At 41.5% G+C, this 26,541-nt stretch overlaps 1 protein-coding gene across 1 annotated transcript in view; it reads right to left on the bottom strand.

The window, feature by feature from the left end:
- Positions 1–1,663: 1,663 nt before the first annotated feature.
- The window catches only part of LOC148011328 (uncharacterized), a 48,666-nt gene continuing 23,788 nt past the window's right edge, over positions 1,664–26,541 (bottom strand). The window contains exons 7-10 of the mRNA XM_087669992.1: positions 3,640–3,732; positions 3,095–3,220; positions 2,647–2,694; positions 1,664–2,565 (exon numbers count right to left, since the gene is read on the bottom strand). Of these exons, the coding sequence (XP_087526118.1) occupies positions 2,137–2,565; positions 2,647–2,694; positions 3,095–3,220; positions 3,640–3,732 (696 nt within the window). The 3' untranslated portion in view covers positions 1,664–2,136. The remainder of the gene's footprint in view (positions 2,566–2,646; positions 2,695–3,094; positions 3,221–3,639; positions 3,733–26,541) is intronic.

Below are 26,541 nucleotides of genomic sequence, written 5' to 3' on the forward strand. Positions count from 1 at the left end.
AACTGGCCAAGAATCTAGTCTTCCATGTGAAGATAAAGCACATTGAGGTACACTATCACTTCATCAGGGAGGTGACAGAAGACTAGTTTGTTGAGCTTGTTAAGACCTCATGATTGATAAGTTCTACAAATCTACTCACTAAAGGTTTCTCAACAGAATGTTTTGCCTTCCTTAGAAAGATGATGAGTATAAGATGAGATGACGTCTATTTCTCATCCTGTTGTACTTCATGTACATTTGTACCTTGTCACTTTTTCTTGTTCTCTCCTCACTAAAGGCACATTCACCTTTAAGTGAGAGGTTGTTAAGTAAAAAGGTGCTTTGTGTCTACTCCACCTTATATTTACTTTACACCATGGCCACACACTTGTACACTATATGTAGTGAATGCCTATCGCTGTTACTTTATTCTTTATTTTTTCAATGACTAGAATAAGGGAAGGTCTGAAGAGAAGCCTCGTTTGAGCATCAAATCTCCATTTCTAGCTTGTTGTCTTATTTTTTCTTGACTATTATTCACAATCCAAAATAGTCCACATAAAGAGCATAAACCCATCAAAACTTCTCTTTGATGATCAAAAAAGATTCTTCTAATGTTCAGGACCAAGAATCAAATGAGAGATGGCCTCAAAAGACTATAAAAGATGAAGATATGCCAAGATAGCTTGCTGCTCTCTCCTCCACTATTTCTCCCTTGTTCCAAATAGTCCCAACACACTTCTCTTCTCTCTAATGTATGAGCCTCTAGCCAACTTACTTTCTTTGGCTCTTCCCTCCACCTCTCCCTTATGTCCTCTCCTAGTTAGCATGCCATCACCTTCACCTTTGTGGCCATGTTGGACATCAACTGCACTTGTACTGAATGGTTTTTTTAATCCCACACTTCATTCTTTACCAAATAGCCCATAAAACAAGCCAATTAAGTGACTACTAATCACTACTCAAACCCACATGGTCAATAACTCCCAAGACTCCACTTAACTAACTCCTATTATCAAGACAATGACTAAGTTAGGGATGTCCACTGACTAAAAAGCATGTTGCTTACATTCTATTGGCAAAGCATAAACTCTTCCACAAGACAAAGCATATTTTGCTCACATTGTACATCAAAAATACCACAACACCATTTTGATTGCTAGGGGAGCATATATCTACGATATTTTATACATATCTAATTAAATGCAAGATAAAATACAAATGTACAATGCAATCAAATACATTTTTATTATGTGCAATTAAATGTGCCTTGATACCAGTGAAATAATGCAAGAAGTTGGATGACATGGCTATCAAATACATCTTTATTGGGTGCAATAATAAAAGCAAAGACTATAAGTGATATCATCTAAGAAATAAGCATATCTTGATCAACCGTGATGTTGTCTTTGTGAAAGGTGATGTTCAACACTTTTTCCCCTCTTTAAGAGGTTTTTTTGTTCCAACTTGTATATATGTCTATTTCACTTTTAGGGTTTACCTAATCTTGTAAATCTTCTCTATTGTTACTTCTCAATAAACTCAGTTGTGCTCTCTTAAGCTATTGCTTCTCTATCTATGAAAGTAAATTACAAGCTGGCTGAAGTTTAGCAACCTTAAAGACAACTTAATGAAAACAGTACCATTCCTTGATATTGTTGATGGGCATCAATCAGACACAAGAATAGCAAGTTACAGGTTCACTTAAACCCAAAACAGTCCCATAGTAAGTGAAGCAGTCAACAATGAGGACGAATACAGAATCAAAGGTTGATCCACAGTTTCTGGATCCTCTGAACAACAAGATCATGCAGTCTATCCAGACTTACTGCATTTGAAACCTTAAAAATGTGGATTGGACACACACTGACAAGGAGGCTCTCGACTGTACTTTTACATGTACTGCCAGGTGGTCTTTAGAAATGTGTCAATGGTCAAAGGAACTTGTTCGAATGAGATGGAAGTATCACAGAAAGATGTGGAGTATCACTTCCAAAGCTGAGACTTTAAACATCCTCGATATTTTTATACTGCTGTTTAGATAACACGAAACGTGCTTTGTCATCCACTATACATCAAGCACTGATACATAACCTTTCTTGAGGTAAGCCTGTTGTCAAGCAATTTTACAGAACCATTCTTTTTTGGAACTGGGAACTAAAAAAATTTTGTGGCATTGGACTCCCCTGGTAAATCACTCACATTTTTTGGTAAGGGCCATTCTTGCGACCCTGAAATTTGAGGAGATTTGGAGTGGCAAAAGAGGATAAACAAAACCCATAAATGTAATAAAATGATATATACAAGGGCAAGGCCCTGCGCCCAGCGATGCTGCCTCAAGAAAACCATTCCGGCAGAAAAGACAGCATTGAGTTGACGAATTACAGGAGAAAAGGGGCTTGTTGTGCTGCTTATACTCGTTGCTAATTCAACATCATAAGAAAAGGTGCCGCTTTTAGAGTGGTATTGGCGTTCGAGCTCATCCTCATAAAAATCCCACTCAATGCTCTTTCCATACCCAGTCTTGTTCCTTGATGCACGAGACGAAGCCAATGCTCTTTCTTCTTGGATCGCATTCGAGAGTGCCTAAAATCAGTACAATAATATGACCTTAAAATAAGACAAATTACCACAAACTTACAAGGTGAGATTCCCAACTCAACTCACCTCTAGACGAATGAGAAGAGTCGCTTTCTCAGTGGAGAGAGACTCCACCTGCAAGAAACCACAAAATCATGCATCCCAATGAGGTTTCACAGAAGTCTAGAAATCATGAACTGTGAAGCTGTTCCAACATGTATTAATCACCTAGGTTTTATAATTGTCTTTACAACACAAACCCAAAAACTAGAAGTGTTCATACAAACAAGACAGGAAGAAGACCATCTTTATAACTTTCACTGCACCTAGACTTTTGATTATGTCATAAAGACAAGTTGTCTTCACATCATAGCAAGATGAACATGGTCCATATATCCTGTTCAGTTCATCTAACATACAGCACCACAACAGGTTTGACAACAGATGACAAGTACAAATAGTAACATTTTGCATTATTCAGAAGACGAGTCAACTGATAATCTCATATTATTGAGGTAAGAGAGTAGGACATTACCTGTGCCTGTTTTTGAATAAGCTGATCTGTCATCTTTGAAAGATGGCTTTCTAATTCCACCTCAGTCTCTGTGAGTGCATACCTACTGTCTTTCAGACTGTCTATTTTCAATTCCAGATCTTTCACCTGAATGAACAATGTATGAGTATATGATCGGCCTGTCAAGTCAATAATGCTTGTGCAAAACCCATTCTTGGTAAGACATTGAGATTTGGACACTTCCATTCAGATGCTAAAAACCAGAAAACAACTGCTTCAGCACTACCATATGAGGAGTCTCCCAACCTTGATGGCAATTCACTGCTCAAGTATCATAATAAGAGGGAAATCCTGTTTGAGTCTACAATGATAGAATACAAAAATTCCTGTTCATGCAAAGTTTCCATAGGATAGTGAAGCTTAAATTTGCGTATAAAAATTAAATGAACCAAGAGATGAAATATTTTCTTGATAAGCTCACTCCCCTAACAGCCACAGCCCCAAACAGTTTAATTTGGCGACAACAAATGGTGCAGATAGACGTCTGTATGGGCAACAAAACAAACCTGGATTTGGCACTGCTGAATTTTCAGCCACAGGTCTGCCTGCTCTTCTTCAAAAGAATGCTCTTCAATTTCAACTTTACCTCCAACTTCATACTGGACAGACCAACCAATCATCAGTGATATTTTATAAAGGTCAGTCTAGAGGTAAGTAAGGAGTTAAAGAAAATTCAAAAAAGTGTAGAAAACAAATTCTACTTTCCTTGAAAAACCATTTTTCATCTTTTGCAATTTCCTTAGATTTGATCCAATGTAGCAGAAGCAAATGCAACAATTAAGACACAATACATATTCATCATTTAACCTATCTCAAGATGCAGAAAATTCAAAATAGGGCGCCAATAAGCTCTACTCAGCATCAGGTAACATAAGCCATTCCAAATCAGAGGGATTCTACAATACCAAGTTTGCGAATTCACATGAATATCAAGCTCATTCAGCCCTAATCTTGGTAGGAAATCTTGTTTTATAGTAGAAAATAAACCCAGCCAACAAAGATGTCATTCTTCAGAATCAAAACTAAGTTTTCGGTGTTTGGACTCTAAATAATAAAACTACCATTTCCTTTGATAAATTTCTGTTTAGAATTGCTTCATATATACCGAGGTCCACATAAAACAGGTTCTATGCTGTCAAGTCAAATAGTGTGATAAGACAGAAACATACTAAAAAGTTGTAACTGCCTGTATTATAGAATAGACACATATACCAAAAGTGGGGGTAGAGATGGAAGTGTGAGAAACTGCTGTGATAAACTGCACAAACACTAAACACAAAGAGAAACACTGCAAAGAACAAAAGAACTCAAGAACAATATGCATATTAAATGGAATGGGGTGCCCAAATACCAGCTGGCCAAATGTGGACTGGTCCCAAATCATGACAGCCAGCCACAGCCCTCTTTGGCATAAATAAGAGAAATGCCCACTAAACTACCTAGAGTCACCCATGAGACGTACAATGATCAATCTACTCTTAACACCCTCTCTTGTTTCATGGATGATTGGTACGATAAATGATGCAATTATAATGACTCGTCATAGTACATACAACAATGACACTCAAATAGCACCATGCATACCCAAGCAATGGGTGATCGAGCCACCATCAAGGTGCCTCAAAAGGACACCGATGTCAATGTCGATCATCCAGTCCTTGAAAACCGAAAGTATCAACAACTCCTCTCAATGCTTGTCACAAACTAGCTCCATGGAAAGCATAGCATGACCGTGGATTCCCAACACTTTGGCCAAAGTGTCCCCTCATGTGAGCTCAAACTAGGATCAAAGCATGCTCTCTATCTAACAAAATAGCGTTGAGCTAAAAAATGCATTACTTATTAATTAGCTATTTATTACAGCCTCAAAGAATTCTTTTTTACCAACATTTCCTAGAGAATGTATGTGTCCGATAAGCCAAACCCTAATTTGGAAGGATCTACTCATCTATAAATAGATAGGCTGCCCACTACTCAACTTAATCCTGTTTTGCAATTGTTGCCACTTGTTCTTTGCTGCCCACCCCCTTCTGCCAGATATCTCAGTTCGAGACTGCCATCCATTGACTCCTGCATCCAACCTCTCTCCTGCTGCCGGCAACTGATTTCCAGCCTGCTGCCATCCTTCCCAGTCTGTGTTACTATTCCAACCTGCATTTACACTTCAAATATTGTCGCCTAATTACTGATGTCATCTTTACTTCTGCATTTACTAATCAGCACTGTTGTACAGCCAGTCACATCATCAAAACTCCTTGTCGCCTAAATCATCTTGACTGTTTTCAGCCTGCTACCTACTCTTCCAAGGTGTCCAATCTTGTTTGTCACTAATCCAAACTCTCTTCCAAGGTGGGGGAGGGGGAAGGGAGAGAGAGAGAGAGAGAGCGCAACACATGAAGAAAAGAAACTAGCACTGACTAAAAAGTATGTTGAATACAAAGGAGTGGACTGATCAGTCCCTTGATGCAACTCGAGGCATTAGTGAGGGCACCAAATAGGCTGAAATGATGACACCAACACCGACAGCGAGACAGAATATCCAGCCTGTTGTCACGCTGGAGACGGAGAAGAATGCCGAGGTTGGAGGAACAACCTGCAGAAGGTAAGTGCCAAAGTGAGGAGAGATCAGCTATAAATAGTTGAATGCCTCCAAATCTGGCCGACTTGCTGTAAAATATGCGAGGGTTGCAATAAATCCCATTTGACTGCACAAAAAAAATCCGACAAATAATGACGTGGCACCTTGGGCAGACTGTCCAAAGGCAAGCAGGCACTAGGACGGGCTAGAAATGCACAAAATGCACACAAAACTCGACTAGAAGAAGAACTGCATGCTCTAGAATGAGCTGGCTCCTCTATCAAAGCACATGACAAACATGTTAGAGCTCCTAATGTCCCCATCTAACTCAAACTGAGACTCACATGCAGGAGATGACACTACATGCTAGCATTACTAGCATGGCTGACAGCATTTAATGCAATCACCAGCACACAAGAAATGTGAAAAAAATGCTAATGTGGCAACTGATGCAAACACAAACTCCTAGGAAGCTGAAAATTGATTGACAAACCTAAGAAATGAACATAAACGGAGTCAGAGCTCCTATATCTTCATCAAACACGGAACTCACAATCAGGAGATGATAGACTGACTAACATTAAATAAGGCAAGCTAAGACCCCCTCTAAGATCCTAGGAGAGTCTAAAGACCCAACAATCTCATGTGATGAAACATAGAAGCCTTGGGCAAAGGCTTCATGAAGAGATAGCCACATTGTCCATCATAGGACAATAGACCGTTGCTAACTTGGAATCCACGATCCGCTTCCATACATAATGATATTGAACATCTATGTGCATGTGAGCATGAAACTGTGAGAGTGTGCAATGAAAGAAGGAACACGACCATTAAGAAAGAAGAGAGAACAAGAAGAAGGACGAAATCTGCACTGACTGAAAATGAATGCTGAATACAAAGGGAGGACTAATCTATCACTGCACGCAGCCCGAGGTGTCAATGAGGGCACCAGATTAGGGTAGAAATGATGACAGCAGCAACAGCACAGAAGACAAAGGAGTATGCCGGAGACAGAGGAGCGAATCAGCAACCTACAGAAGCCAATCTACCCCAGCCAACCAACCTACTGTATAAAGCATGTTTTTTGCCGAATTGGCCAACCTGATGCTGCCCAACCAGCTGCCGCCTAGCCGACTGCATTAAATGGCAGCATTTAAAAATGCCCAAAAAATGCAGCTGACATGGCAGAAAAATCCCAAGGGCAGTCCAACACGAGGCAAGACAATGTCCGATAGGGTGGCACAAGCTATGAAATGCAAAGAATGCACAAGAAACTCGACTGGAAGAAGAAATGCACACTAAAATGCCAAAGCTCCCGTGTCTCTGTCAAACTTTGACAAGAACTTACAACTGGGAGAGGACACACTGACAACCCTAGACTCAACAATCGGCTCCCAAACATAATGGTACTAAACCTCAATGTGCTTCATGGGGCATGAAATACAAGGTTCTTAGCCAAAGCAAGGGCACTCTAGTTCACACATAGCTGAGTGGGTCCAATCTGAGGAAAACTAATCTCTGCCAACATTCAACGAAGCCACATAGCCTCCATAGAAATCAAACAAAGAGTGTGGTACTCTTACCTTTGTAGAAGAAAGCACTAGAGTGACTTTGATTGGGCAAGCGATATGAATTCAAGATGTGTACAAGCCTCTTAAGGCGGTCTGGGGGCAAGAAGCCATTTTTTTTTGGGGGGGGCCTGTTTGGGTTATTATCGCCATCTGGGACTGCTTGCCTGCATCATGAACAGGTCGGGAGTCGCAACAAGTGCGCATGAAGTGAAAACAGAGCTCCTGACAAGCTCGAGACTCGCCCTGCACCTAGTCCCATCAGCCGCAAAGGGAGTGGATGATGGATGTCCAGAGCTCTGCCAAAGTCGTCTGTACTGAAAGGCTCTTCCTGCCAAAAACCTCTTGGCAACGCACCTTCTAGATGTGCCATCTAGTAAGACTCCCTACAATCTCCCATACCTCAAAGCGGTTTGTTGTGGGCTCCAGTACCTGGCAGATGGGTAAGGCCTCCAAACCAACCACTGCGCAAGACCCAGCCTCAATGATGAAAATCGTGTCCTGCATCCCAGCCTCATACAAAAGGTGACGGCCCTGGCTGACTGCCTGCCAACAAAAAGCATCCCATGAGATATATCCAAGGCTAGGTGTTAGACGGCGGAGAACGCGGCATGCTCCTCTCCACACGAGCTATGCCGCCTCACACGACCAAAGGCAATGCTTTGGAATTTCCACAAGCTGATGTGTGCAACGTTTACACCCTCCATCCTTCTGCATCTAGGCTAGCCAACTCCCCACCGCTAGGCCTCCATGTGCCAAAAGCCATAAGAAATACGATACCCTCCTCGACCTCCAGATGTCCCATAGGCGGCGCCAGAAAGTCCAACGAAAGACATCCGTGATGCTATGCTCCGCTCAGTATCTGCTATGCAAAGGCGCCTAGTCCATGTCCTCCTACATCAGTACGTGTCTACCAATCCTGGCTGTGTACTCCAAGAACCTCGGTGGCTTCTTGGCGACCGCAATGGCCAGCCATAGCTACTCTCCAAGGTCCCACTCCAACTCATCAAGTGGCCTGCTCTCCTATATCCAAAGGCGCCACTCCCGAAACTCCTCCCACAACACATAAGGGTCCAAATGCGAAGTCTTTTCCTGAAGACCAACCACACGAATCCTCCTCTACGAAAGGACAACGATCTCCTCATCCTGTTGTTGTTATAAGATCTGAGATACACGCTCAACTTTCTTATATACTTGAAGTATATATGGTGAATATTAGGCTGACGCAGAGAGAAAACAGATGAGAGAAAAGAAAGATGTAGAGAGAGAGAGAGAGAGAGAGAGAAATTGACAACACACTAGGGACTGGAAGATGGGCCAGTCCCCCCCCCTTGTGGAATTATATTATTAACAAGGAGCAAGCTCCTCCGTTACACATAAACCAGTTCTTACTTGTAGATCTTGGAAACAAGATCACCGTTCCTTGCACGGTATACAACCGGCTAACACTTGCACAACTTGGAAGTTGGCACCTTTTGATCCTTCTTGAGTCTCCTCTCCTACACAATATGTGTAGGTCTCTCCTCTTGGTACTTGATTTTCAACAAAGCTTCCGCAGCACTTGCACCTTCTCTTCTCCTCTTGAAACTTGATTTCAGCAAAGCTTCCACAGCACTTGATTTCAGCAGAGCTTCCGCAGCACTTGTGCCTTCTCTTTTCCTCTTGAATGCATGCAAAGTGGTGCTTCCTTTTATTCCCTCACACCCAAGGAGAGCCTCCTCTTTTATAGGCTTTAAAGAGCTTCTTTTCTTGGAGAGAGACTTGAGTTGATCTTCATGCAAGATGTGGCTGTTCCAAGACCTACTCTGCAACACCAATTTCGAGATCTCTCTCTGTGTGTTGCTCGAATGAAAAAATGTCCAACACGAAAGTTGTAGATCTCGTTGTTTTCGATAACCCGCACGGCCCGTTTTTAGAGATCGTCTTTCTATCGCGAATATATTTTAAAAATGGATTCACCATGTCCTTTTTATTTAAGAATAGCTTCTCAAACTGTACTCTTAACTTGTGGTCCATGCAACCACCTTAAAGAGAGTTCATTAAATTGCCTTAGGCCTCAACCTTAAGATTGACTTCCACACAAAAGCTTATGTCATTTTAAACCTTACTTAAAAAGAGAAAATCACTTCTCCCCTCACTTCCAGAGGATTACATCTCTAGTATTTCTTAGTGAGAGAATTACCTCTCTCGTCTTTCTTAATGAAAGAAAAGACCTTAAACCTTGACTTGTAAAGGGAGAGGATGACCCCAAATGAGTGCAATGCTCATTACACACAAGTAAACGTTCCCAAGCATCCCCGGATGCAAACATAAATACATATACACAATGCTAACGCACTTCCTCTTTTTAAAACTTAATCCATCTTCATTTATGTGTAACTCCTTGGTTCTTGTGTACACTCTTACACTTGGCAGACACTTCTTTCCCCCTTCATAACTTGTACTACTTGTACCAGATATCCCCGTCACAATGCTCTAATCACCCCATTAAGTGATGCACTAGGAATATTGATCTCTAAATAGTCTCATGGCCATGCTAGATCATCATCAACACTTCAAGAAAAGTGAGTCATTAATTTATTGACATAAATTTTTTAAATAGAGAATGCATAATAAGCAATCAATTTAGTGACATCCCTCTGGCTTCTAAACAGTTGACCTCAAATGTAGAGAGAATACATAGTCCTTAAGAAGATATGGAAAGTCTTGTAGTTCTCTCTCAATTATAAACTAAGCGTTCAATAGGGGATGATTCTCAAACTTAACCAAAAACTTTCGTAACACCTTACCTGACCTTAGAGTATTGTCCTGATGGTGTAAAATTCTTTCAGGCACAAGGAACTCTTCTGTTTCTTCTATGTCAAGTAAATCTTCCTTAATTGGTTCCATTGAAGGTTCTCCAATATAGGACGTAGCAAACTCATATGGAAAACATTATGAATGTTCCAATGACTTGGTAGATCCAAACAAAAAGTCACATCATTTATTTTATCTGTGATCTTGAAAGGGCCATAATAGCAATTAGAAAGCTTAACCACTTTACCCTTTTAACATTTCTGCTTCTTTAAGCGAGCCTTCTCAAACTTAAGAAAAACATATTGTCCCAAATTGAGATCTAACTTACTACGATGCTTATTAGCTTCGCGTTTCTACTTCTCTTGTGTTCTTTGGATAGCAGCTTTTACTTGAGTGAAAGCTGTATCAATGTCGCTAACAAACTCATCTGTTGCAAAGATCTTATACTTCGTAAAAAAGATGGGTGGTAAATGAGGCTTACCATAGATAATCTCAAAGGGTGCCTTACCAGTACTAGAGTGCATCATATTATTGTATGCAAACTCTACTAAAGGCAAATACTTTTCCCATTCTCTTTGATTATCAGAGACATAGGATTTCAAAAGGTCCAGAACAGTAGAATTAGCACTTTCACTCTACCCATCCATTTGAGGATGATAAGAGGATAAAAACTTTAACTTTGTCCTGAGGTTCTCGAAGAGAGCTTGCCAAAAGAGACTGGTCATGCGAGGATCTCGATCACTTATAATGTATAATGGACTTAGGCATGCCATGATGTTTGAAAATATGAGCAATGAATAGATTAGCCATATGATCGGCTTTGATTGTCTTTCGCACAGGTATAAAGTGAGCCTACTTACTGAATCTATCAACGATAGTCCAGATTGCATTGTTACCTGCTTGTGTGCGAGGAAGCTCCATGATAAAGTCCATGGCTATACTTTCCCAAGGCTCATTGGGAATAGCTAATGGCTTTAGTAGACCAGGTGGTTTATGCCTGTCATACTTTACTTTTTGGCATATCTTGCACTCGTTGATATATCTTTCAATATCAACTCTAAGAGTGGGCCAAAAGAAATATCTTTCCAATGCTTGAGTAGTGGGTAGAATACCCCTATGTCCAGCATATGGAGATGCATGTGCTTCATCCATTACATTGTGTCGCAATGGTAATGTTACACAAATTGCTTGATGATGATACAAATAACCATCGCGAATCGAGTAAGGTGTAATCGACTGACCTATTGATCCCATGTGGTTGAGAAGTCGGAATCAATTGCATACATTTTGGGTAAATCCATGAACTCGTTATGGTAAACAGTTGTGATTGCATTCATTCGAGGTCACCGTGATAGAGCATCTACTACCACATTCTTAGTTCCACATGTATAAAGGATTTGAAAATGAAACATAGATAAGAAATTTGTCCAGCGCATCTGTTTCTCTAAGAGCTTCTTTTGGTGAGGAAGTATCTTAGACTTTGGTGATCTGTTTTAATAACAAAATCTGCACCAAGTAAATAGTGTTTCCATACTTGAAGAGCATGTACCACTGCCATAAACTCTTTCTCATATACTGGAGCATGTAGCTCATGATCCTTCAGGCATCAGCTCTCAAATGCTACTGCATGATGCTCTTGGTTAAGCACAGCTCCAATGCAATCCCCAGAAGCATCGCAGTGAACTTCAAAAGGTATTTGAAGATCCGGAACTATAAGAACTGGTTCTTGAGTCACAAGAAACTTAATTCTTTCAAAGGCTTGTAATTGCCTTGATCCCCAGCGAAAAGGCATTCGCTTCTTAGTAAGGTCACGTAGAGGAGATGCAACATACGCAAAATCTCATATGAACCTCCTGAGTATGAACATAGGCCCAAGAAACTTCTAACTTCATGTACAGAAGTAGGTGTAGGCCATTTAATAATGGCTCGAATCTTCTCAAAATCCATTCTCACCAAATTGTGAGAAACAATATGACCCAAGTAATGAATTTCCGAAAGGAATAATTCACTCTTCTTAGCATTGACTTGTAGCATTGACTTGTAGTCTATGTTTTCTATGCTCTTCTTCAGACCGTGAAAATATTAGAATGTCATCAAAGAAGACACCTGTGAACTTTGAGCGAGGTCTGAAAATTTTCTCCATCATTCGATTAAATGTAACAGGTGCATTAGACAAACCAAATGGCGTGACTAGAAACTCGTATAGTCCAAATGTTGTACGAAAAGCTCTCTTATGAACATCTTCAGGTGCTATCCGTATTTGGTGATAGCCACTCTTGAGATCAATGCAACTAAAGATACTAACCCCTTGCAACTTATCCAAGATATCATCTATCCTTGGGATAGAAAAACGATTCTTGATTGTGATCTTATTCAAAGATCTGTAGTCTATGCACATACGGAAAGAACCATCTTTCTTTTAAACAAGTAAGACTGAAGAGCAGTATGGAGAAGAGCTAGGTTGAACTAACTCTTTTTCCAACAATTCGTTTACATATTTGAGGATCTCCTCTTGCTGACTTGCACTCACTCGGTAAGGCAATTGGTTAGGTGGTGAACTGCCTAGGATAAAATTAATTGTGTGATCTTTCGGGTACTTAGGAGGTAACTCTCCTAGGAGTGAATCACTAAAACAATCTTCATATTGTTTAACAAAATCATATCTGGCTTGATCAATTAAAGAGAGGGAATCTTTTAAAGTCTGAGACTTAGAAACATTAGTTGGTATTGTGTGTTCATTAGAGGCATCAAGTGCCCTTAAGTCATTAGCTTCTTTTGACTCTCTCACAAAAATCATATACGCAGAAACAGCTTTCTTTATTTCTTTAGAAATGCTAACATGACTAACCATTGGCACAAGCCAATCTCCAGCATCAGCAATGCATACTATGTTTTAACCCTTGAATTGAAATGCAAGGGTCTTCTTAACAAAATTGGAAAGAGATCTAATCTTTTAATGCCAAGGCATGCCTAAGATAACATCACGGTTACCAATGGGTGCAAGTAGGAAAGATTCTTGGTCACGGTAATCCCTAATTCTAAGATTCAACTTCCCTTGGATAGGAGTAGAATTGGTTATAAGTCCTTCAAATGCCGAACCTGATCCAATTAGTGTTTCCAATTGATCTGGTGGAATTTGTAGTCTTTCAACAGTATCTGTTGATACAAAATTATCTGTAAACCCTAGATCAAAGAGTATCAAAACTCGTTGATTCGTGAGTGTCCCCCAACCCTTTAGGAGTTGCCTTTTCTTCTCATTTGAATGAGTATTAGCTTGTAAATCCGGAATAGAATTTGAGGATGGCGAAGGAGGATCTTTAACCACATTTGCTTCCTTCCTTTTGTGAGGACAATCAAGCTTTATATACCCTAACTCACCACAAAGAAAGCACCTTCCTTCCTCTTTGTACTTTTGTATCTCAGAGGGTGAGAGATACTTGCGCTTCTTCTTGTTACCCTCTGGCTTTGAATATTGGTCATGGATAAAGATAGGTCTTCTTCAATTAGTCCCGTCTCTTGGTTTATCATAGAGTTGCTCTTGTCTAACTCTATAAGAACTCATCTCCAACTTTCACAATGTACTAGGTGTATGCAAACTTTGAGCTATGATGGCAGACTCCATCATGCGAGATAAGGTTTCATGTGGATACACATTCATGGTTCTGTGTAAATGAGGGAGTAAGCCAGCTTCAAACTTCCTTTTCTTCTCTTCATCGCTGATCTCCATGAAAGGAGTAACCTTGAGAAGCGTAAACCAAAACTTGTCCACATAACTAGTTACCTTCTCATGCTCTTTCTAGCCTAGCCAATCCCACTCCTTGACATCATTCTCAAAATCAGGAGGCAATAAGTGAGCATAAAACTTCTTCTTGAACTTTTCGCAAGTCGTAGGTCCTTACCTCCAAAATGAGAGTCAACCACCAATTGCTAGCAGTGTCTTTCAAGTGCATGCCTACATGCCTTAGCTTGGACTTTTCTGAGAAATTACCATTAAAAAAACAACTTCAAGTTGCCTAACAAAGGGCTAACGCCTTAGCAGGATCTCTCTTACCGGAGTAAGAGTCAAACTTTATATCATTATCCCCATACTTGAAAGTCTTAGTCTTCTTAAGCTTGCTCCTCTTATGGTCCCTCTTTGTCCATTTGCGGATTGTACGAGACTTAGAATCAAGAGAGTAGGAACTAAAAGTTAATGAGGAGGAGGAACTTGAGTAATCAGGGGAGTAGCTGGTTGTTGCTGAGGGAGATAACTCCCTCCTTATCCAACTCACTCGAGATGAGGTCTTTTTACTCTTCTTGACCCGAGAGTCCTTCTTGCTTCTAGGAAGCTTCTCAACAATTGGATGCTTTGCACCTTCACCATCAATTAGTGCAATAGTGTTTCTTCTAGTATCAGCATCTTTTGAAGGATTCGGTCCTTCGTAAGTAGCTTCTTCCCTTGCCCTTAAGCTGTCAATCAATTGACGTACTTCGGGAATTTCCAACAAGCTATGATACTCTGTTAATTGAGCCTATAATTGCTCACTTGTAGACACTTCATCAGTCGTCATCTTTACCTTCTTCTTGCAAGGATCGCCTTTACTTTGAGAAAAGCAAAGAGACCTGCTTTGATACCACTATTATAAGATCCGAGATACACGCTCGACTTTCTTATATACTTATAGTATATATGGTGAATATTATGCTAGTGCAGAGAGAGAACAGATGAGAGAAAAGAAAGATGTAGAGAAAGAGAGAAAGATAGAGAAATTGACAACACACTAGGGACTTGAAGATGGACCACTCCCCCCCCTGGTGGAGTTATGTTATTGACAAGGATCAAGTTCCTCCGTTACACATAAACCAGTTTTTACTTGTAGATCTTCGAAACAAGATCACGGTTCCTTGCACGGTATACAACCGGCTAACACTTGCACAACCTGGAAGTTGGCACCTTTTGATCCTTCTTGAGTCTCCTTCTCTCCTACACATATTGTGTAGGGTTTTTCTCTTGGTGCTTGATTTTCAGCAGAGCTTCCTGTCGTGCTAAGAAATGCACTTAGCCACTAAAATAGCCCCAAAACATGCTTATTTTAGGCTTATTTTAGCCAAAACCCTAAAACGGGGAGCGGATCGAGAAAGTTAAGTGGGAGAGGATCTAGAACCCTAATTTTCTATAAATTGGCAGCCAGCCCTCCACTCTTTTACAATCTCGTTTTTGCAGGTTTCATGTGTTACCAGCTTGCTGCCCACACCCCGGTCACAGAGGACATCTCAGCCCTTGCTGTCCATCACTGTTCCCTACAGTCTGGCGCTTGTTTCCAGCCCTCCACACGCTGATTGCTGTTGTTTCTGCCTGGCGACTGACTATTGTTCATCTACACTGCTGTTGTACAGCCTGCCACGCTAGCAAACTGCTGCGTTTGCAGACTCCAACTGCCGCCCTGACAGTTTTCTCTCTCCTGTCTGCAATCGCTGCAGTTTTTCTCTCTCCTACAAGCTGTCCTGCCTGCATTTTCAGTCTTTCTCTCTCCTACAGGCTCCGTTTTTAGTCTTTCTCTCTCATGCAAGCTGTCCTACCTGCGTTTTTAGTCTTTCTCTCTCTTGCAGGCTCCGTTTTTAGTCTTTCTCTCTCCTCACTGCTGTCTGCATCAAATCCAGCTTCTCACTGCTGCGTTTGCTGATGTTCGACATCCGAAGGCTGCCTTGTTGTAATTCGCGATCTGTTCGGAGTACGACACACTCTCCAGCTCATTACCCCTGCCCTGATCCTAGAGATACAGGAGTTTGAGGTTCAGTATTCATTCACTACATAGTGTGTTTGCTGCATGAGCATCATATTATTAGTAGTCATATCATTTCATTTATTCACTGTGTTCATTGTCTCTGAGTTACTCTAACCCTAACCCTAACTGTGTTCTTTTTATCAGTCTACTTTGTCGTACGGTTTCTGTTTATGTTTCTGTGTTAGGGTATTTTTCTTTACACTTCCGCAGCACTTGCACCTTCTCTTCTCCTCTTGGAACTTGATTTTAGCATAGCTTCCGCAGCATTTGATTTCAACAGAGCTTCCGCAACACTGGCACCTTCTCTTCTCCTCTTGGATGCATGCAAAGTGGTGCTTCCTTTTCCTCCCTCACACCCAAGGAGAGCCTCCTCTCTTATTTCATGTGGATTAGATTGATCATCTAATTATCCAAATCACCCAGCTTCTTCCTTAGCTTACTTACATAAAAAACTGGATGTATTTTACTACCAGCAGGTAGTTGGAGCTTGTAAGCCTGTTCTCCCACCTTTTTAAGTATTGTGAAAGGACCACAATACCTGGGTAAAAGCTTTGGACATCGTCCCGTTTTCATGGTTTTCGTTTGTTCAGGCACCTTAAGATAGGCCAATTCTCCTTTTTCAAAGGAGATGTCTCTTCGGTGAGGATCTGCATAAGCTCTAGCTCAATTTTGAGCTTTCTTAATATTTTCTTGAACAAATTTTAACATACTATTCATATCCTCCAAAAAATCCTTGGCTGCCTGAACCTTTTCCTTATGCAGTCCCACTACATGAGGAGCTCTGGGCTGAAACCCATACATTAACATAAATGGACTATATCCAGTGGAAGAGTGCTTGGTACTATTATATGCAAACTCTGCTGTCGGTAGATACTCTTCCCAATTAGTTTGCCTTTTACTTACATATGCCCTAAGCATATCTTCAAGAATTTGGTTAACCCTTTCAGTTTGCCCATCTGTTTGCGGATGATCCGCCGTACTCATGCTAAGTTTAGTATCCAATTTCCTAAATACCGCACGCCAAAAATGGCTATCAAATTTTCTATCCCGATCAGAAACTATATTTGCCGGAAGGCCATACAATCGGTATATGTTCTCTTCGAACAATCTAGCCAATTCTGATGTTTTAACATCAGTTGAAGTTGGAATAAACCTAGCCATTTTGGTTAACATATCCACAATCACCCACACAGAGTCGTGCCCCCTCTGTATTCTAGGTAAAGCAACAATAAAGTCCATGGAGATACTCTCTCATTTTCCCAAAGGAATCTCTAATGGATGGAGAAGTCCTCCCATTTTCAGTCTTTCAGCTTTATTAACCTGGCATTTATTACATTTGACCACATAGTCAAGGACTTCCTTATTCATTCCACGCCAATCGAACTGCCTTTTAATAAGACTATAAGTCTTATTAACTCCTGGATGTCCCGCGCTAGGGGTATCATGACACTCAAAGAGTATCTGGCGCCTTATTTCTTTATCTTTCGAAACACATACCCTACCCTTAGAGAGTAAATAACCATTATCAATGGTAAAATTCTTCCACTTGAATCCCTTTTGAGCAACCCCTAATGCTCCATTTCCTTGTTGAACATCCTCAGATATTCCTTCCTCAGTGGAGGCCCTTCCATTTGGATCCCCATTTTCTATTGCTTCCCATATGTTGGAATATGCCGAATCAACCTGGCATTTCTCTTTTAAGGATTCAAGCAAATTGGAAGTGAACTGAGTAAAACTCAATTCATTTATGATGGGCATTCTGTTGAGTGCATCAGTCACCATATTATACTTTCCTTTTCTATACCTTATCTCATAGTCGAACTCTTGGAGGAGTTCGGCCCATTTGGCTTTATGCCCTTGTAGATCCGGTTGGTCATTAAGTCACTTAATGCTTTCATGATCCGACAGGATCAAAAGTTTGGCACCGTACAGATAGTGCCTCCATTTCTTCATTGCATGTACTATTGCATACGGCTCCCTCTCATAAACAGAATAATTCTGTTTTGCACGGTCTAATTTCTTGCTTTCAAAAGCAACTGATCGACCTTCTTGTAATAAGACCGCGCCTATCAACTTATCACTGGCATCAGCTTCAACCACAAATGGTTTATTGGGATCCACAATTAATAGTACTAGAGCTGTAGCAATAGCTACCTTAAGTTTTTGAAAACTTTCATTTTGGTATGTTCCCCAATTAAAGCTCTTCCCTTTCCCTTTAAGTTGGTCTGTCATTCGAACAGCTATTCTGGCTCGAATGAATCTACGATAAAATCCAGATAATCCTAGGAAGATCTGCAGCTCTTCCAGGTTCCTTGGAGATGGCAACTCAATAATTGCCTTTACTTTTTCTGGATCCAACTTGATTCCCTCTTTCGAGATAATATGCCCCAAATATTTGATCTCTTGTGCGGAGAATTCACATTTAGTTTTCTTCACATAAAGGGAATGTATTCTTAACAATTGGAATACCAATTGTAAGTGTTCCAAATGTTCTTCTTTTGAGCTACTAAAGATCAAGATATCATCCAAGAAGATTACTACAAAATGTCCTAGATAGGGCCGTAACACACTATTCATCAGCTTCATAAAGGTAGCTAGTGCATTAGTGAGGCCAAAAGGCATCACCAAAAAATCATAATGTCCATATCTAGTACGAAATGCTGTCTTAGGAACATCTTGTGTCTTAATTCTTACTTGGTGATCTTAAGTCTATTTTTGTGAAGAATTTTGCCCCTTGTAATTGATCAAAAAGATCTTTCATTCTGGGCATAGAAAATTTATTCTTCACCGTTATCTTATTAAGTGCTCTATAATCAACACAAAGTCGCATAGAACCATCTTTTTTCTTTACCAATAAAATTGGCAAAGCCCAAGGTGAATTGTTGGGTTGTATAGACCCTTTATCAAGGTAATCCTTAATTTGTCTTTCAACTTCTTGGTGCTGAGTTTCACTTAACTTATAAGGTGGTTTAGAAATAGGGTGTGTATCCTTATTTGTGTCAATTGGGTGATTTATATCACCCCTATCTGGTGGAAGGCCACTTGGTAAATCAAAAGGAAACACATCTTTAAATTCATCTAACAAACCACTTAATTCATTACTTACATTCAACTCACAAACATAAGAAAATTGTTGCTTTATATTACAGAAAGTAAAAGTGTTTTGTACAGGAAGAGACCATAACATATATACCTCACAAGCTTCCTTCTTTATCAGCTTCTAAACTTCAGTGGAACACAACAAAGGATTATCAAATACTTCATGTTCACCTTGAATCACAAAAGTCTTACCATCCCTTTCAAATTCCAGTGTATTATGATGATAACTACGTTTTAAGGAAGGTTCCAATCCCCATTGTCACTCCCTCCCTAAAGCAATATCGGCTCTTTCCATATTCATAATTTGGAAATCAAGTTTATTTTTATATCCTTGGATCTCAATTTCCAAATTGGATACCATTGTATCCCATATTTTATTATCCTGACCTTGCATCATACGAACAACATATTGATGTCCACTCTTTTGTTGGGGTAGTTTCAATTTTTTGATAAGTGCATAATTTATGAAATTGTGGGTAGCGGAGTCATCAATCATAACTCTAACCCTCTTTCCAGCTATCAATCCATGCACTCTAACTAAATCATGTGGCCCCAAAGTAGGCTGCCACATAGAAGTTGGCATACAACACCTGTGTTGTACATCCTTGTGCAAAACCTCTAAGATTTATACTTTTCATGCCCCTTTAATTCTAGGGTTTGCACTACATGGATTTGTTTTTCTTTTCCCTTGCCCTTGTTCTTATCCTTTCCTTTATCTTCCCCCTTTTTCCTTTGAGCGCAATTCCAAGCAGCATGGTTAAGGGATACGCAATTGAAACACAGCTTTTCTTTTTTGGCCTTATCAAAGTCATCTGGACTTAACTTTGGCCTTACATATTGTTTCTTTTCAAAAGGTTGTTTCTTGCCCTTAAGAAATGGCATTTCCCTTTTAAATTTGCCTACAAATTTTGAAGTTTCCAATTCTTTAGTCTTGGGCTCCGTATCAGTGAGACTAGTGAGTGTACCTGGATGCGTACTATCTTCATTGATTAATGCAAATTTAATTGTCTCTTCAAGCGTCTTAGGTGAACTCCTTTTCACTTCCTTTTTACAGGCATTATCTAGTCCCCTAATGAATCCTCGTCTTTTGAAATTCATCTATTCCTTCCAATTTGAGGATTATCTCACAATATTCCTCCAAATATGTCAGCAGGGGTCTTCCCTTTTGTCTGACATAATCCCAATCTTCCCAATTTCTTTCCATTTCATTTTCAGGAAGGAATTCTTTCAAAAAAACCGATTCAAATTGAGCCCAAGTTGGAAAGCAAATATAAGAAATTTGCGTACAAAGTGAAGTATTTCCCTGGTTACAGTGATAGGGCAACTGTTTATGGCTTTTAGTAATAACCCCGAAGAGTGAGGAATAGTTTGTCTTTCCCAAACTAAGCCGATCACGTTGAAAATAAAGCTTATTGGCAGAAACACTCAGTAAGGAGGGGACTAAACACACCCCTTCCCAACGGTCACGTGAACCAGCTATACGCCTGCTATGTCAGATTCGTCAAACTGGCTTCGTCCGACAAGCTTTAACCGCCGTTCAATTGCTGCGCTTCCCGAAATACTATTGTTCGATTGTTGCGCCTCACGAAATCAATCGTGTATGACAAGATACAAGCCAGTGTGACGTATAACGTGTGGGCACCGTCTTCTCAAAACTGGTACCCGTATGACGTGTGGGACACCATCTTCTCGCCTGGACCCGTGTGACTTGTGACGCGTGGGCGCCGAAGAAAGCCTTCGCGAGGACAATCGAAAGCTTTCATGAGAGACAAGCTAGAGCAGGACCAGGCGGCTCTGATACCAATGATACGTGGATACGTGAAACAATTCTCACGAATAGCCGAATCACTCAGAAAACGTCTGACGATCCTGAAAATAGTGGCACAAGACTTCGCTTCTCCTCCCAACCTTGCCTAGATAGTTGTTGGCACCTCCCTTCTTGTTTCCTCTGCCAGCCGTCCACTTCAGGTGAGTCCTACTATTCTTCTACTCTCTAACTCTCTAGGCTCCCCTAAAACCCGTTCAGGTGCCCAAGGCCCCCGGACGGTCATCCCTCGCGCTCGTTTCCCATAATTTACCTTATTAATGTAGCATACTCACTCACTTCAAAGAAGGTGAAGACATTGTCTAGGATGCTCCTATCCTGGACAAAACTTGTCTATGTCATGAATGATGTCTGGAAGTACAGGGCGGAGTCGCCTACCAATCATCTTGGCCAGTGCCTTATAGACCACTGACAAAAGAGTGATTGGTCTCCACTGGGATACCTCCAACCAGTCTCCCCCTTTAGGAAGGAGACTAATAAGACCTGCCGATAGACTCCTTGGCATCCATCCTAAGCTGAAAATCTCCTGAAAGGCCAACAATAGGGGATCCTTCACCACCTCCCAGTAGGTAGTGAAGAAGGCCTTAGAAAGACCGTCCTCTCCCAAGCATTTCTACCCGTCCTGTGCATGAAAAGCCTCCTCTAGTTCCTTCTCTATGAAGGGATCTAGGAGGGAGCATCCCATCTCCTCTGTGACGAGGGACAAGATGTGGTCCCAAACCTATTGTCTACATCGTTGTCCTCTAGACTATCTCCTGCCAGAAAAGGTGTCTATAGTAGTCAGTAGCAATCTCAATCATCTCATCTAGGCTAGAGCGAATCCTCCCATATTGATCCTAGAGGCTGCATATCTACTCTCCTAAGGTGGAGGGCTCATGCACCTAGAAAAACTCCTTGCACATCCTGTCCCCCTTCCGCACCCAAAAGGCTATTGAAGTGCGGAAGGAAAACTCCAAGCACCTGTCCTCGAGGCCGGTGAGGGTTGCTCGTGCGCGCACCTCCTGTGCATGGAGAGTGGGATCCCCTAGTGCCTCCTGGAGTAGTCTCTACGTGGCTGCCAGGTCTCGTCGGAATGCGCTCTTCTTCTCCCAACTCTACTACTTGGCCTATAGGGCTGCCTCCTAGAAGATATTGCTCGACTCAACTAAAACCTTTGCAACCTCCTCTACGATCCGGTCCCTCCTGTCCCACTCCCTAGTCCAGAGTTGCTCAGTCTGTCTCTTCATCTCCTCCCTCCTATAGATCAAGTCAAGGATCCGATAGGATCGTGTGTCTAGGGAAGAGGCTGGGGCATTAAGTGTCAGGAGAACCGGGCAGTGATCAGACAAAGTGGTGCCAACCAACTGCCCTACCTGACCTCCGCGAGAACATCCCTACTCTCCCACATAATCCAGCCACTCCAGCAAAACTCCACCCAGCCACCTGTATCCCCAAGAGAAGTCTAACGACCTCCCTCTCCTCTGGAGAGTTGTCTCTCTCCAAGCATCACGAGCTCCTACTACGCGAAGGAAGACCTCCCATGCCTCCTGCTCCTCCCCAACCATATCCTGGTAGTTTCTGCCTCTGCCCTGCTGATCCTCTAAGGTCTCAAGGTTGTTGAAGTCTCCTCCAACAATCCAAGAGTCCACCTCTAGGAGTCCTACTGCGATCTCCATCCAAAACCTACTGCATGCCCCTAACCTCAATGGGGGTATAGACATTGAGGACTCCACGGCACAAGTCCCCAATATCAAATCTAATCCATAAAACCCTCCCTGCCACAATTGTCCAGTGATCATGTATACAGGCGGTGAGGCTCAGGCCATTACAGGTGCATACGCCTCCACTCTTGCCGTGAGCACCGATAGCATGCTCCCAATAAGTGTGTGAACTGCTTGGGAGTACCTTCCCTATCCGATGGGACTGGGCAAAAGGGGGGGCGGTTGATACCAAGTGTGACGATCCGACCCTCGGATACCTACATGGGACCTCCTCGGGACCTCATCTAGGCCTCGAAGAAGCACTAGACCCTTCCCTCAACATTGCCATCTCGACACCTTAACACGTCACAGGACATCCCAACACAACACAGAACGCGACACGGATCATATCATACTCACGGTTTTGCACAAGGATCCATCTTGAGGGCGGCACATCATATTCATAGCCAAAAGATATGTACAAGGTGGCTGGGGTAGAGCAAGGGACTTTGTCACAGGTGGAGGGTGGAGCTATCAACGCACTACAACACGATGCCAACCACGTGGTGCGGGCCACTCCACAGGGGCAAGCGCACCACAGGGGAGGGAAAACTAGACGGGAGAGCAGCGCGCCACGAGACAGTAGGCGGGGGCATGCTAGTTCAATGGCGAGGGTGGGGGAGCAGCACAGCGCGACGGTAGGAGCTTATTGTTCATTGTTCAAGCAGCTCCTATTGAGTTGAAGTATTGTTGAATATTCATAGTGCACTAGTCTTAGTTGGCAATAATGTATGCATGTCATGTATACTGAAATTTCAATTATATTGTTGAAAGCCATTCCCTCTACTGCTATACTTGTATTTTGGCACTATCAATAATACAGAGACACTAAATCTTGCTCTTATTTCCTGAAATTTTGAGCTGAAATTACCGAAGTATTCAGCCTATTATTTGTTGTCATAAATTACAACATTAATACCTAGCACTTTTGCTAACAAATGGCCACTAATGCTTCTAGTAGTAGTGATAGTAAATCCCTCCTTGAAATCAAGAGGTTTGATGGCACTAGCTTTGATCTATGGAAGAAGATGGTGCAAGGCATTTTGTTTCTCAAAGATTGTGATGATGCTCTCTTGGAAACTAAGCCTGCAACTATGGTAGATGAGGACTGGGCTAGACTCAACAAGAAGGCCATTGCATGCATTAAAATGGTTGTATCTGATGATGTACTTACAGACATTAAGCGTCTTGATATAGCTTATGTTGTATGGAAAAAGTTAATGGATACATATGAAAATACAACCCCAATAAATCAAGTGCATCTCATATGCAAACTTGTGAACATGGAGTTGGATGAGTCTAAGCCCGCATCTGAGCATTTGAGTGCTTTCACAAGGATTTTGAGTCAGTTGCAAGACTCTAGTTTGCAGCCCTTTAATGATAAATTGAAAGCTATTTTCTTGCTAATGACTTTACCTGCTAGTAATTGGGAGGCTTTGGTTGTTTCACTTAGCAACGCCACTGCTTTAACCTTTGATGGTGTTAGAGGCTCTATCCTCAATGAGGAGATCAGACGAAAGTCCAGTGGAGAAAGCAGTGGTTCAGCTTATCATCTTAGAGGTAGGTCAAGGAAGCGGGGTAATGCAACAAATAAATGTAAAAGTAGAAGTAAAAGCAAGGGCAAACAGGATGTTACTTGCTATTAGTGTAGACATAAAGGGCATAAAACCCCTCAGTGCTGGTACTACAAGAAAGAGCAAGAAAGAAAGAAACAATAGGGAAAGAAAAAGAAGGATGACAAGAAAGATGATGACAGCTCTCCCTCAAAAGAAATTGCAAAGGCAAATGTTGCATCTAGTGTGGTCATTGAAGAGCTCTCTGACACTGGAGAGATACTTATTGCAGCCTCATGCAATGTAGACACTATGGCAACAGCACGTGATATGCACATCACCAAAAAGGAGGTAATTGATGCCTTACTTTCAGCCCATGATGGGCTGTCCCAATCTTGGATAGTGGAGAGCGATGTCTCTTTTCATGTTACTCCCTCCTTGGAGTCATTTTCCGAATACACTATAGGTTGCCTAGGCAAGGTTTTACTTGGGTAACAACTATGCATGTAAGATAGAGGATATAGGTACCATTCACTTGGTCCTTGAAAATGGCCAAGAGTTGATTCTACAGGATGTCAGATATGTACCTGGCATGAAGAAAAGTCTACTGTCAGTTGGGCGGCTTGATGCAAGAGGGTATTTTACTACCTTTGGTGCTGGATCTTAGAAGGTCCACAAGGGCTCTATGCTGATTGTTAAAGGCAGCAAAAAGGGGACTTTGTATTGTTTGCATTGTAAAGCATTACCTGGCAAGTTCTTGGTTGTCTAGCAGCAACATCGTCCTTTGGGCAATCAGCGTTGCTAAGCTTTGTATGTGGCAGTAAAGGCACACCAAGAAGCTTAGCATCAGCCATATGAAACCTGTCAAGTACTTTACTAATGTACTTGTCTTGTGAGAGAAACAAGTACTGGCCTCTATCTCTTTTAATCCACATGCCCAAAATGTTTTCAACTACCCTCAAATCTTTCATAGAAAAGGCTGAACTTAGCTAACTTTTAAGAGCATTCAAAGTACTCTTATGTTTTCCTGCAATTAGAATGTCATCCATGTATAAGACCAGCACAATAAGACTCCATGAAGGTATCAAACTTTTTGTACCATTGTCTAGGGGCTTGTTTCAACCCATATAAGCTGTGTTTTAGCTTACAAACTAAATGCTCTTTCCTTGGGATGGCAAAGCCTTCTAGCTGTTTCATGCACAACTCTTCATCCAAATCACCATCAAAAAAAGCAGTATTCACATCCATGTGATCCAACTCTAAATCCAAGGATGTGGTGGGAGCAAACAAAACACGGAGCGTATGAAGGGTATACCTTATGCATCAGCTTGTGGATCTTTGATGTATGCTATGGTTGCAACTCGCTCTGACATTGCTCATGCAATGGGAGTTGTTAGCATATTCATGTCTAACCTAGCAAGCCACATTGGGAAGCAATGAAATGTATTTTCAAATACTTAAAAGATACATAAGAGAAGTGTATATGCTATCGAAAGGATACACTAGAGTTCCAAGGATTCTATGATTCGGACAAGGTAGAAGATCTTGACACTAGGAAATCTACCACTAGGTGTGTCTTTACTTTGGCTAGTGGGGCTATCTCTTGGTATTCACGGTTGCAGAAAATGGTGGCACTGAGTACTATAGAGGCTGAATATATTTCAGCCACAAATGCTTCTAAGGAAGCTATTTGGCTTGGCCGTTTAGTCAAGGATTTTGGTCTTTCTTCACATACTCCAATGCTTGGTTCTAATAGCCACAGTGCAATATGTATGGCTAAGAATGCTATGTTCCATGCACGTACCAAACACATAGATGTTCCGTACCACTTTATTTGACAAATCTTGGAAGATGGTCTTGTCAAACTAACTAAGTGTGCCATATTAAGAACAATTCAGTTCCTACGCTCAACGACTCCATTCTATGGAGGGTAGTTGGTAGAGGTGAGCTTGCATGCAATGCCCTACTCCTATAGAAACTCAAAAAAACTCATGGGAGGTAAACCGTAAATTCGCCACAAGAATCACTCCTCATAGTACCCACACAATGACCAATCTAGTTATGAACCAGTAGTACCTAAGCACTAAAATAAGTGAAAGCATCGGACTTGTGCTTGAGGAAGTACACCCACATGTATCTAGAGAAATCATCCACTGTCAAAAAGAAGTACAATATGCCATTTAGGGTAGCAGTGGATGTGGGACCACAAAGACCTACATGAATGGGCCTAAGGGGTTCCGTAGCATAAGTGATAGATTGATGAGGAAAGGGTATACAATGCTGTTTATGTAGCTGACATGCTTTACAGACCTCTCGAGATAGTTTTAGGTGAGCAAGGCCTCAACTATCCCCTGACGCAACAGCTCAAAGAAAGAGTCATAGCCAAGATATCCTAAGCGAAAATACCAAAGACGCTCAAAATCTGTAGGCTCCCACGTAGTAACCAAATCCTAGAAGCAATGAAACTCCAAATCACCGACAGTTA

Source organism: Lygodium microphyllum, chromosome 28 (assembly GCF_053477565.2).
Source record: "Lygodium microphyllum isolate KBCC chromosome 28, Lygodium_microphyllum_v1.1.10, whole genome shotgun sequence".
NCBI classification, from domain to species: domain Eukaryota; kingdom Viridiplantae; phylum Streptophyta; class Polypodiopsida; order Schizaeales; family Lygodiaceae; genus Lygodium; species Lygodium microphyllum.